The sequence below is a fragment of the Myodes glareolus genome, chromosome 1 (genome assembly GCF_982192425.1).
Source record: "Myodes glareolus chromosome 1, mMyoGla1.1, whole genome shotgun sequence".
Classification (NCBI taxonomy): domain Eukaryota; kingdom Metazoa; phylum Chordata; class Mammalia; order Rodentia; family Cricetidae; genus Myodes; species Myodes glareolus.
This window is the reverse complement of record NC_142026.1, coordinates 35,389,359-35,402,170: the sequence shown is the minus strand read 5'-3', so window position 1 is coordinate 35,402,170 and position 12,812 is coordinate 35,389,359. Positions and strand designations below refer to the sequence as shown.

Below are 12,812 nucleotides of genomic sequence, written 5' to 3'. Positions count from 1 at the left end.
TAGAGTACTGCTGTTTGTAGGCTTGGGGCTACACAAGGTAGGACAGCACACACACACACATGCATGCACGCACGCACGCACGCACGCACGCACGCACACATGCACATGCACATGTCCCCAGTGAGGCTGGCTCACTCAGGCCCCAGCCCCACTCAGGTGAAGGATAGTAAGTGTATGGATTCACAAACAACACCCTGGGCCCCTGTGTTCCTGCGACAACTGCTCTTACCCAAATGTGAGTCGGTCCACACTCCTGTCCACCTCAGTGGACTGGGCCACTGAGGCCTCAGGGTAGAGGATGGACACTCGAACCCTGCTGACAGTAGCATGCTGGATCCTGTGGAGAGCCCACTGCACTGAGATGGCATTGGCTGAAATGTTGGTGACCTCAAAGTCTTCCACAGGGCGGGGTCCTACGGGGCCACAGGATGTTCAGTTGATGCCACACCTCCTGCTCCTCATTGCCCAGCCCAGTGCCTGCTCCTTTCTACCTGATCTCTTCTCTGATCTACCCAATAGGGAAGGGCAGCCCCCACACAGAGATGTCCACTAAACCATAGGTAGGGACAGGTTCCTCCCCTGGGCAGCGGTGGCCAGGACACCTTCAGGAACTCACGGGTGCGGGTAAGCAGAGCTGCGGGCCTGCTGATGTCGTTCTTGTTGTTGGTGTTTCGTTTGACGGAGAAAACCGAGATATTGTAGGCACGGCCGGCTGCTAGGGCTCGCAGCTGGTGAGAGGAGCGGCTCCGGTCCACGAAGTCCGTGCGCCGGGAGGATCCGTCTGAGGAGGCGTAGGTGACTGCATAGCCGTCCAGCACCTGTCTGGCCATGGTGCCCTCAGGTGGGCTCCAGGAGATGGAGACCCCACTCTCCTCCACCCTCTCTACCCTGAGAGCTGTTGGTGGGAGGAGCTCTTCAGAGTTGTTGCCAAACACAAAGAAGGTGCAGGGGTTAGACTTTAAGCTTGAAAGAGCAGCTCCCCAGTCAAGTCACCTAGATTGTTTCTGGGGCTTGGTCACCCAGGCCATTGCTGGCAGGGAGCCTTCTCATTTGGGCTGCCATGACCCTTGGAAGTCTGTGTTTCCACATGTGTGGCTGTTGGTACCACCTCCCTGCTCTCAAGAAGGGGACCTAAGTCAGCAGCTGTCTGCCCTAGACACTTGGCCCCTGGCCTACCTTCTGGCCCCCTTGCTCCTCCATCCTCCTTCCGGGAGCTCCTGGCCCTCACCTTTGGTGCAGTCCTTGCCTGTGTAGCCCACTTTGCAGGTACAGCTGTGGGACCCGTTGCTGGCCAAGCAGTAGCCGCGACCCCCACAGGGGCTAGAGAAGCAGGGGTCACTCACTGAGGGGGAGAAATAGCAGTGAGAAGGGGAATTGTTTTTTTTTTTTTTGGTTTTTTTTTTTCTTTCTTTTTTTTTTTTTTTGTACCTAGGCCTCTTGTTGCATAGGTGACTGGGTCAGGGAGGAATGGGGCGGTGTCATGGCATCTGCTGTCACTCTGTGCCTTGTATAGCTAAGTGCTACCTGCGGGGCACTGCATAGCCAAAACAATCTTGGCTCTTAATCAGTGCTCCCATCCAGGAGGGGCTCAGTTTCAGGCTGAGACAGAGACCATTCTAGAATGGACTAGAATGCTGTCCAGTAGTACTCTGGTGCTGGGAGCAATGGTGAGCAGGGATAAGCTGCTACCAGTGCCAGTGCCAGGAAAGGCCTGGCTGAGGGACCTACCATGTGCTAATAGGGGAGAGAGTTCTCAGAAATGACAGTGAGTGTGGGGCTCTGGGGCTATAAGCTCAGCCTCTCTAGGGACAGCAGAGCCAGTTAGGGTGGATGTGGAGCTATGGACTGAGCCTGTCTTCCTGGAAGTCGAAGCAGAGGAAGATGAAGGCAGCAAACAGGGCCACCAAGGAGATCAGAGGACTAGGGAAGGGCCCCAGGGGGCAGAGAGGCCTGAGATCCTACCTGTCTCGCAGTGGTAGCCAAAGAAGCCCTCTGGACACACGCACAGGTAGGCCCCACCACCGTCCTCACACCGGCCTCCGTGCTGGCAGGGGCTGGAGGCACAGGCGTCCACCTCTGGAGAACACCCAAAGGGTTGGCCCGAGCTGCAGGGAGGGACTCTGGGGGAGGGAGGAGAGTACAGCGGGAAGAAGGGATAGGGGGAGGCAAGGAGCAGTGGCCAGGAGAGGGGTATGGCGCACCTGTGGGTAGGAGGGGCTCTCAGGGATCCCTCCCACCACCCAGTTCCTTCCTCCCTCCAGGTCACCACAGCCTTGGGGGTTTTCTTTCCCTGGGTGGCTTGTTCAGCAGGAGGATGGCTCCTGACTTCCCTCCAATCTCTTAGCAGCCCTGGTTCTGTGGGACCCACCTGAAAGAACCCTACCTGTTTCACAGTGGACTCCCGTGAAACCTTCAGGGCACTGGCAGATGAAAGCCCCGGGGAGGTCCCTGCAGGAACCTCCATTTCTACAGGGCTGTGCTTGACACTCGTCTGTCTCTGCATAGACAGGGGATGGCACTGGTTCATACTGGAGCTCCCCGCATGTCCCCCAGGATTCTAATTGCTCCCTGCCGACCAGCAAGGCCCTGAGGCCTCAGTCCCGGGGATCCCAACTCTGGAGCACAGCCTTTCTTCTGTCACCAACACTTGTCCCTCCTTGGTTGGCATTTTACCCGTCTCTGATGAAGCATCCCTAACTCCCTGTCGCTGCTGCTGTCCTCCACACTTGAATGCACTCTAGCATTACAACTGGGAACAGCTCCCAGGCTTTGCCCTTCCAGAAGCCAGCATCTCTGTTTTGGGGCATAGCGCCCCACACAGGCGCGAGGGATGCAGGCCTCACCCTGTCATATATTGGTCAGGCCTCTGCTCTCTCCAGGGTCAAGGGCTGCAACTTGTCCATCTCCTCTGCCCCACCCCCAGGTCTGAGACTGATTCCTAGGCCAAGGATTTTCAGATGAGCTCTCAGTCCTCAGGGCAGGAGGGGACAGAGACATATTTAAATCTCTCCTGACCATAAGAATGGCCCTAGGAGAGCCAGCAGGGGATGGGATGGTTACTTAGGCAGAGCTCTGTCCAAGGGAAGGAGTGGTGAACAAGGCGGCCATGCTGGGGAACCCCAGTGTTTTGAGCAGACCTCTTACCTAGCTCACAGTGAACTCCTTCATACCCTGGGCTGCAGAGGCACTGGTAAGCAGCGGTGAGGTCCTGGCAGGAGCCTCCATGCAGGCATGGCTGAGACCGGCACTCATCTACTTCTAAGGAGAGATCCCAAGAACAAAGCAAGGCGGCCATTATTACTCTAGATGCAAAGGGTTAGGAAGTAGCACCGAGGCCCGGGACAAGTTTACAGTACCCCTTGATGCTTCAGCCAAATCATGTCATCCATGGAAGTCTCATGCCCGGCTCATAAATACACAATGACTGGGGTTGCTTCTGAACCACTCAAGAGTCTCTCAGAAGACCCGCTGGACCCACAGCCTCCCAGGCTTGGCAGGAAACACCTGATGTCTGACCTTGCTATTTCTGTGTGTAGCAGACACACGTGAAACTAGCATGTTTCGGGGGACAGTCTGTGGCTTTAAAAAGTTCACCACCTGCTGCTTTTAAACCGGAAGTTGTGCTCCTGAATTTGAATGTTCGATTTGAGAGAAGTCTAATGCCACACTTGAGAAGTAAATAAATGATGGGGGCGGGAGAGATACTGCAGTGCTTAAGGGCATCTATTGCTCTCACAGAGGACCCAGGTTTGGTTCCAGCACCCGCATGGTGGCTCTGTAACTCCAGTTCCAGAGGATCCAGTGTCCTCTCTTTGCCTCCTCAGGGACACACATGGTGTACACACATAAATGCAGGCAAAACACTAATACACATAAGGTAAAGAAATCTAAAAATCATCTGAAGAAAGAAATCGGTGGGGGTGACTGGCAGTGCTGGGACCAGAAGCCAGAGTGGTATTTCCATTGGCTTACAGGTTCCTCCCTGCTGTACACACCCAATGCCTGTGTCTGTCATTTCTTGGTGTCTTTAAAGTTATGTTTTAAACTCATTTTTGGAGACAGGATTTCACTATGTAGCTGTGGTCAGCCTGTAACTCTTTTTGTAAACTAGGCTGGCCTTGAACTCATAGATCCCCCTGCCTCCGTCTCTGGAGTACTGAGATTAAAGGCATGTGCCACCATTCCCAGGCCTAAAATCAGTTCTTAAACTTTTTTGAATTACCTGAACAAGACCTGGCTTTGTTTTTGTTGCTTCTGAACTTTGACAGAGTGCCATGATTGGCATTCTTTCTCACCTAACCTTTCCTTAGTGGGAGACCTCCATATTGTGTGGGTCCCTGTGGTTGACCGCTGCCACTGCTGTTAATGCTCCAACATTGATTATATCATACTTCTTATTGACGAACACTTGAGTTGACTCTAGTTTTTTTGGTTTTTTTTTTGTTTTTTTTCTTTTTCTGGTAACTACAAAGGCTGCTGCTGTAGAAGTTCTCCAAATACCCTGGTGTAGATAGGTGAGTTTCTCAGGTTTACTGGGAAATGGGATTGTTGAGACCTAGGCTGTATTGGTAGTCAACTCAACAAGCAAATTGTCAAATCATTTCCAAGCGCTTCTGGCAACTTAGAGTCCCTCTAGTGACTGATAAGACAACTTGTTGTCCGTGTTCTCACCAACAGACGTCCAGACTTCTCAGATGTGGCCAGAAAAATGCGTCTAGCTGCTTGATTGGCAGTTACATTTCCCTGATTACTGCAAAGAAAAATGCTCATTTCCATGTCCGTTGGCATCCTACAGGTCTTCTTCTGTGAAGTGCGTTTCGCCTATTTCCCTCCCTGTGGAGCTTATTGTTTTCATATTGATTCACTGGCATTCTCCAAGTGGTCTCGAAGTTGGTCCTCTGTCTGTCTCTGTCTCGAGACCTAACTGACCTATCTATAGTCATACATACACATCCTCTCGCTTTCTGTTACTTTCTTCAAAGCTTTAACTTTCTAATTTTTACATACCCCAATTTGTCCATTTCTTTCTTTCCCACGTTTTTTTTTTTTTTTTTTTTTTTTTGTGGTCCAAGGAATCTTTCTGCATTCAAGTAAAAAAGATGTGTACCAATATTCCCCACACAAAAGTGACATGTAAGTCTCTGCCCCATCCCACCCCTGGAGTCAATCACTGTTATTAATGACTGGAAACAAATGCCGTGTTTGTCAGATGCATACCATGTTATTTTAGCTGTCAGGAACATATTCCCATATGCTTTCTCTGTACCTTTTAGCCTTAGCTTTACACACGCAGAAGCTGTAGCTCTGATGCTGCTGTGCACAGTACCATTCTACTGCATTTTCCAATGTTCCCGGTGAGTCTATGGGAACTGGATCGTTCTATAGCCTGCCTCATTTCCTGTAATCTCATTCACCCGTGCGTTGTGTCAGCAGTTTCTCTGGTAGCATCTGCTTAGGGTTTTCTGTGCACACAGCTGACCCCTCCTTTCCTTGCTGATGGCTAAGCCTTCTGTGGCAGTGTCTCACCTTAGCAGCGTTCAGGACCTCCTGGGCAATGCGGGGAAGCAGTGACGGAGTGGCCTTTCCCCGTGGTGGGCAGCCTTCCACTATTAATCTTTGTTGGCTGTAGAGTTTTCATGGATGCCCTTAATCTGACTGAGGAAAAAACGCCTTCTGTTTTTAGTTGGTGAGGAGTTTGTTTTCTAACAGCTAAGGTCTGCGGAGGGATTGTCCTGGAGCAAATGAGAATCACATGGTTTCTCTTGTTTCCTAATATTGCGAGTGTGGATCAACTTTCAGATGCTGTGCCAGCCTTTGCTCCTGAGATAATCCCACTCGCTGAGACATTAGTCTTTTATGTGATACTAGGTTTGATTTAGTAATATTTCATTAAAATTTTTTTTGTCTTTATTCTCAGGAATATTAGTCTATAATCTCAAATTTTATAAGTCTATGTAGTTTAGAATTAAGGCAATACTATTCTCAACAAATAGTCTCTGTCATTTAGAAATTATTTTTTCACAATTTATAGTTCCCTTAAATTATTTTCTCTCTGATTTGCAGTTTGTATAATTTTGTTATGCTGTGATTGTTTTTCCTACTGTGTCTATTCTGTTGGAAATCCAGTTTAAGCCAGTCTATTCCAGTAATTATCTTACTGTTGCATTTTCAGTTTAGAGTCTCTATTTTGTTATTTAAATTTCTTTATTATCTCATTCAGTTGGATTCTTTCTTTCTTCTTTCTTTCCTTTTTTGTTTTTTGTTTGTTTGTTTTTTTCAAGTCAGGGTTTCTCTGTATAATAGTCTTGGCTGTCCTGGAACTTGCTTGGGAGACCAGGCTGGCCTTGAACTCACCGAGATCCACCTGCTTCTGCCTCCTAAGTGCTGGGATTAAAGGCATGCACCACCGCCCAGCTGTATTTTCTTTCTTTCTTTCTTTCTTTCTTTCTTTCTTTCTTTCTTTCTTTCTTTCTTTTTTTTCTTTTCTTTTCTTTCTATTTTAATAGTGGCATTTTAAAGTGGCAATTTAAAAAACTCCTTGCTTGTGAGTTCCAATATCTGGGCATTTGTAGACCTGTTTTAATAATTTCTTTCCTAGATTATCTGTTGTAATTTCTTGTTCCTCCAACATAGGGTAAACACAGGACAGACCTAAGTAGGGCATTTCTTCCCTAGGCTGAAAAGCTTTTCTCTGCCCTGCAGCCTGCAGGCTGATCTGCCTGCCTCTGATGTTACTGGGTCATTCACTGTTGCTGGAGGCATCTGGGGGTTAGTTTTAAATTCTTGAGGGCTAGAGCAGGCCTCTCCTGCTGGGTTTCGGGTCTCAGTCTTGTGGGAGAATGGGGTGGCTGTCTTCAGACCTGCCCAGGTTTCACAGGCATGTGGCAGGTTCCTGTGGGTGAGAACTGGTGGCTGTGTGAAGACTTGCTCTGTGACTTCGGCATCTCTGCCATCACTCCACTGTGCCTGCCCTAGGGGATTTGCCCTGCTTTGTGGCTCATTTCCCCTTCCCTATCACCCCTACTCAGGGTGGGTCCCTGCCCTGAGATAAAAGTGCCAGCAGCCTGTCTCACATAGGAAAGGATGCCTGACATTCTGGACCCTCAGCTCTGACAGGTTCACAGATGTGAGTCTACTGGTCTCATGGTGTTTACCTCCAGTTCAGCCAGGGTGACTGTCTCTGTCCTCACCCAACTGCCACTAAAGAGAATGTTCTCTCTCCCCTCTGACACTGTTGTTGAGAAGTCTGATGCTGAGGTGAATCCTTCACCATGCTATCCCCCCTGGCTAGTCAAGGTTTTGCTGTTACCCCATGATATTCTGACGTCTCAGGCTTGGAGCTGCTGCTCCCCTCCAGGCTCTACACTTTCTTTGGTGCACAACCTGCTCCTCTTTTTTTTTTTTTTTTTCTGGGAAAACTCTCCCAACTGTCTTTCAACTTACCGACCTATTCTTCATCAATGTTCAGTAATAAATTATGCTAGTTATTTTGACTTTTGTGGTTCAAAGTCTCATCTTTCTACTTGATTTTTACTGATCCCTTTGTACATGGCCAGCGCCAAGTGACCTTTTGCCTACTGTCACTATATACGGCGACGAGTATCCTTCTATACTGTGTAACCATCTTCTCTATTCTGTCCCCATTGATAGCTGCCACATGGACCCATCATTGGAGGCTGTGATTCTCAGGACCTCTTCTCCTTCCTGGAGCCCTCTTCTCTCCAGGGCACCATGCCTGGCAACATGTTGGGGGGGGGGGGAAAGTGGAGCTGAGAGAGGCACCATGCGACTTGGGAGGGCAGGAGTAGAGGAAAGATGCCTGAGGCCAGGTTGGCCTCTTCAGAACTCTTTATCTTGGTGGGGCCACACAGTGGGGTGGGCTTCTCCAGGCATTTGGGAAATGGTAATTGTCGTAGGTGCTGTCCCGGTGTAGGCGTCATGAGAACTGCCCTACAATCACATGGTTCCTGGTGGCAGAGCTGCATACACAGGCTTGGTGTCCATGCACTTGCGGCCATGGTAAGAGCCTCACAGCTCCAGAGTTCCAGTCAGGACAACCCTGGAGAGGATGCTGCCTGGAATAGCACTCCTCCAGTGAGAGGTGAGGGCTAGGATTTTGCTTAAATACAGTTTGATTCTACAGCTCTGGGTGGGGCCCTGAACTGAGATCTGCTTTCTTAGGACCCTGTGCTTGGATTAAGTCTTGGCCTCAGCTGCTTTACCTGCAGTTGTGGGTCTGCAGTTGCTGTTCAGTCTGCTGGTGGTCGCTCTGAGGACAGGGACACTCTAAATAGGAATAGCCCAGAACAAAGCTGATAGCAATCACCTGTGTCTCCACAGGATGTACAGCCTCCATTTACAGAGGAGATGGGGGAGGGGCTTGCGTGCAGGCTCTGTATAACCGCAAATGGCTGTGAGAGAAAGCTGTTGGCCCTGCCCACCCATCCCTGAGGGCCCACAGAATCACCAATGCACTGGGGAGGCTGACTCCAGACACCTTGTGGCTGGCAGACACGTATGTGGCCGAGAGCACTCAGGCTGAAACCACGGTCACATGTGTACAGGGCCACTGAGCCTACGTGAGTTCCATTGAAGCGCATGGTTGCATGCTTCACCTCCTCAGGGCGACCACAGTCCACCTCTGCAAGAGAACATCAGCATTTCCTGAGCGTCAGCATGTCCACTTAGTTCAGTCTCTATTCTTCCATGTGACCAGGGAGGCCTGACGTCTACATCACCCGCTCACGGGGACAGGGCTTGGTTTCTGGGGGCTGACACCTCTGAAACTGATTTTCCCTTTCCCACAGTGGTTTGAATGAGAATGGCCCCCATAAACTCATATATTTGAATACTTGGTCCCCAGTTGGTGGAACTGTTTGGGAAGGGTAAGGAGGTGTGGTGTTGATAGAGTTTGTATCACTGGAGCCAGGCTTTGAGGTTTCAAAAGTCAGTGCTATTTCCAGTTAGTTTTTTCTTTCTGCCTCATGCTTGTGTATCAGGATGTAAGCCTCAGCTGCTGCTCCAGCACCATGTCTGCCTGCTGCCATGCTCCCTACCATGATGGTCACGGACTCACCCTATGGACTGTAAACTCCCAATAAACCTGTCTGTAAGCTGCCTTGGTCATAGTGCTAGGTCACAGCAGCAGCAAAGTAACTAGGACACCTTCCCTACCCTGCCCAACTCTTAGGGGATCTTCAAAAGATGCTGTGCTCCCAGCCCACCCACCTGGCTCTCACCTGCCTGACACCGGTGTCCTGTATACCCTGGCTGGCAGTGGCAGAAGAAATCTGCTCCTAGATCCTCACAGATACCTCCATTCAGGCATGGACTCCGGAAGCAGGGGGAGGGGGCTGCAAGAACATAGAAGACCTCTTTCACCATGTTTCTCTCCAGATCTTCTGTGTTGTACGGAGGCATCCTGCTTCCTTTACTCAGTTCACTCCCCACCCCTCCCAGCCCAGTTCTGCCCCTTGATCCGGTTTTCACATGTGCCCAGGAGAGGATCCCTGGCTGCTGCCACCTTACCTATCTCACAGTGCCGCCCAGAGAAGCCTGGAGGGCAATCACACTTGTATTTGCCAATGTAGTGAAAGCAAGTGCCACCATTGTGACAGGGACCAGAGGCACAGGAGTCTGGCTTTCCTGGAGGCAGAAGATACCCATTACAGTCAAGTGTTATAGATGCCAACCTCTCCAAGTTCCCACCATCCCAGAAACAAGACTTCAGGAAGGTGTTCCTGAGAAGCAGGTGCTTGGCGGTCAGGGCTTGGCCAGCTGCATGTCCCTCACCATCCATCCCTGCCCTGGGGCCGCACCAATCTCACAGTGTCTCCCGGTGAAGCGATAAGGGCAGGTGCAGTGGTACTCATTGCCTGTTTCTTTGCATGTGCCCCCATTCCGGCAGGGCCCAGAGCTGCAGAGATGTGGCCGGGCTGTGTGCAAAGACAGAGAAAGATGGTGAACATGGGTTAGCCTCCTAGTGGTGCAGAATTCCTGTTACCGTACTCTGCTTTTCCAGCCCTTTGGTAGGTACTGGATGGGTCTGAAGTCAGACCTGCTTCTCAGCTCTGCCCCAAGACCCAATATAGCAGGAGCCAAATCAGCCAGGTTTAAACAAAGGGTGGGTGGAGCTCACAGGCTATAAACCCTGACCCTGCCAGTTCTCTCTTTACTGGAGAATTGAGCCCCAAGTCACAGCAGACACATACAGGGCCCTTCCAGAATCTATTCTGGACCCCCCAGCCACAGAATTCACAGCTCCCTGGGATATCCTTCCCAGAGATCACGCCCTCTCCAGGCTAGGCTTACAGGGACAAGTGTCTCTGTCTCATCATTCCTATACCACCTTAGCAAATGCACAGGTCTCCCTCAGAGCAGATGGGGTTTCAGGGGTAGCCATGCAGAAGGCTTTCTCTTTAGCAGACCTCTCTGCTGCTTCAGGGACAGAGGCAGTTGCGAAGATCTCAGACACCCGTGACACACAGAAGGAGAGGTGATATGGGAGGCTCCTTATATATCCACTATGGTCTTGGCCCTCCTGAATAGTCAGGCTGTGGGATGCCCATAGCCCTGAGTCAGGTTACAAAGGCCTTCAGTCAAGGGGATGTCTGAGATGCTTGGTTTGTGAGAGTGGGAGTCACCGCGGGTTATTGCACGGAAGGGATAATCCTGCGTGGCACTGGTGAAGATGGCAACACCTGCAATGCATTATGGAAGAACGCTTAAATTCTAAGTGGATATATGTAAAATGTCTGCATCCTCTATGTTAAGCTAAATTTAAGAAAATCAGAATGGAAAAAAATTTAAGTTCACTATAATTATTCTAAAATCTATTTGGAAAAATGCTGAGGGAAAAATGAAGCCTCTTGAGGCATGCAAACCAGTGACGAAGTGCTGTGACAAAAGTGACGAAAAAGTTAACTGTCAAAGATGGCGAGGCACATGCTGCCCTAGATGGAGCAAAGAACTCCACAGAGCAAAGTACCTAAGGGAAGAAGAGATGAGAGAGATGGCGCACAAACAGCTGTGGGCTTGCGGGCTGGGAGCTCTCCGTGGTGCTGACCGCGGAGACAGGACCGGGGCCTGCCCCGCCCCCAGCTGCGCTCCAGAGCACGCCCCGCCCCATCTCTCACCCCACTTCCCTCCCTGTCCCGCGTACACGTCACCTTTCTCGCAGTGCCTGCCGTGGAATCCACGAGGGCACTCGCATGTATAGGAGTCGTCGTGGGCATCACAGGAGCCTCCATTAAAGCAAGGGTCTGAGTCGCAGGGTGACGGCAGAGCTGGGGGAAGAGGGAAAATGCTGTACTGGAGCACGGGCCTGCCAGGGTCACCTTGCGGGCCCTTCTGGCGGAAACCAAGGCCTCTTAAAAATACACTCTGCGTGCATCTGTATAGCTCACCTTAGCCCTAAGGCCTCACCCCTCCTCCCCCGGAGTTTCTCCTGCTTTTTGATTTTAGCAACATTCAAGCTTCCTCTCCAACAAGGTATCTCTGACCTGTAGCACTGTCAGATCTGTATAATTACACACCACTTAACCGATCAGTACCTTTACACTAACGGTAGTAAATGCATCGGTCACACAAAATTGTATGCATTAAGGACTAAGGGAAGGTAGTTTGTGGTGCTGTATCATTGTCAAAATGTTTTCCCTCGGGGACTGAAGGATACCCCTGCAACCAATGCAAGTGAAGCTGTTGTCATCTCTGTTAACCCTGGCTCTGTGGCATCACCTGCACCTTCTCCTGCTAGACCACTGTCCAGGATCCCTGGTGGCCTGCCCCTAGCCACTCACAGTGGCTGATGTTGTGATCTGTGTGGCAGACGCATAGGTAGCTCCCGCCGTACTCCATGCAGTAGCCTCCGTCTGGACACTGCGTGTTCATGTTGCAGGGTGTGGCTGTGACTTCTGCGAAGGAAGAAGCTCCGTCAGTGCCCACTCATCTTCCCGGGGACCTTGTTTTCTTGATGAAGGTGCCCACCTCCCAAGACCCAGTGACCCTGCTAATGATATCCAGGGATCGGGCAGAAAACCTACCAAATTCACAAAGGAGCCCGAAGAAGCCCGGAGGACACTGGCAGAGGGTGGTGTTGGCACCCAGGCATCTGCCTCCGTTCCGGCACTCGCAGTCATTGGGGATCCCTGCGTGGGGACAAGAGAGAAGCTTCCATGGGCAAAAGCCTCCCTCTGTTAACCCTGGCCAATCCTATGACCCCCGCTCCCCCCAAAAACAAAACAACTGAGCACACTCACACATTTTTTTTTCCTCGTAGAGTTTCCTTCGTGTATAACCCAAGGGAGGATGTTGCCATAGGCAGCCCACCCCCTTCTCTTGCCCCAGCCCTGGGACACAGCCCTGGCAGCCCCAACATACTCTCTGTGCAGTCCAAGCCCATGAAGCCTTCAGGACACTCGCACACGTATCCTGGATCCGCATCCACACAGGTGCCCCCGTTCTGGCAGGGGTTGGAGAGGCAGGGGGAAGGCACCGGGTAGCTTCCTGCGAGAAAGACAGTGATTAATAGAGAATTGCTGGGGCAAGAGCAGCCATGGCTGCTGGATATGGAGGAGAACCTGGCCTCCCTGTGAGTTCCCCATTGGGCGTCTCACATTTTATTCTTCTGAGTAGATCTATGTTTTTGTCTTAGATAATTTTCTTCTGTCTAAAGAATTTCCTTTAACATTCTTTCTCCCTTTTTTTGTTTTTGTTTTGTTTTGTTTTGTTTTGAGACAGGATTTCTCTGTGTAGTCCTAACTGTCCTGGAACTCGCTCTGTAAACAAGACTGGCCTCTAACCCAGAGATCTGG

The 12,812-nt window shown here is 50.7% G+C and overlaps 1 protein-coding gene across 1 annotated transcript in view; it reads right to left on the bottom strand.

Annotated features, from left to right (window-relative positions):
- Sned1 (sushi, nidogen and EGF like domains 1) overlaps nucleotides 1-12,812 on the bottom strand; it is a 60,865-nt gene that overhangs the window by 17,250 nt on the left and 30,803 nt on the right. Inside the window, 14 exon segments of the mRNA XM_087905717.1 lie at nucleotides 230-413; nucleotides 617-913; nucleotides 1,229-1,342; nucleotides 1,963-2,076; nucleotides 2,384-2,497; nucleotides 3,145-3,258; nucleotides 8,468-8,641; nucleotides 9,240-9,353; nucleotides 9,529-9,645; nucleotides 9,819-9,935; nucleotides 11,169-11,285; nucleotides 11,799-11,912; nucleotides 12,042-12,146; nucleotides 12,379-12,504. Coding sequence (XP_087761843.1) covers nucleotides 230-413; nucleotides 617-913; nucleotides 1,229-1,342; nucleotides 1,963-2,076; nucleotides 2,384-2,497; nucleotides 3,145-3,258; nucleotides 8,468-8,641; nucleotides 9,240-9,353; nucleotides 9,529-9,645; nucleotides 9,819-9,935; nucleotides 11,169-11,285; nucleotides 11,799-11,912; nucleotides 12,042-12,146; nucleotides 12,379-12,504 — 1,921 coding nt within the window.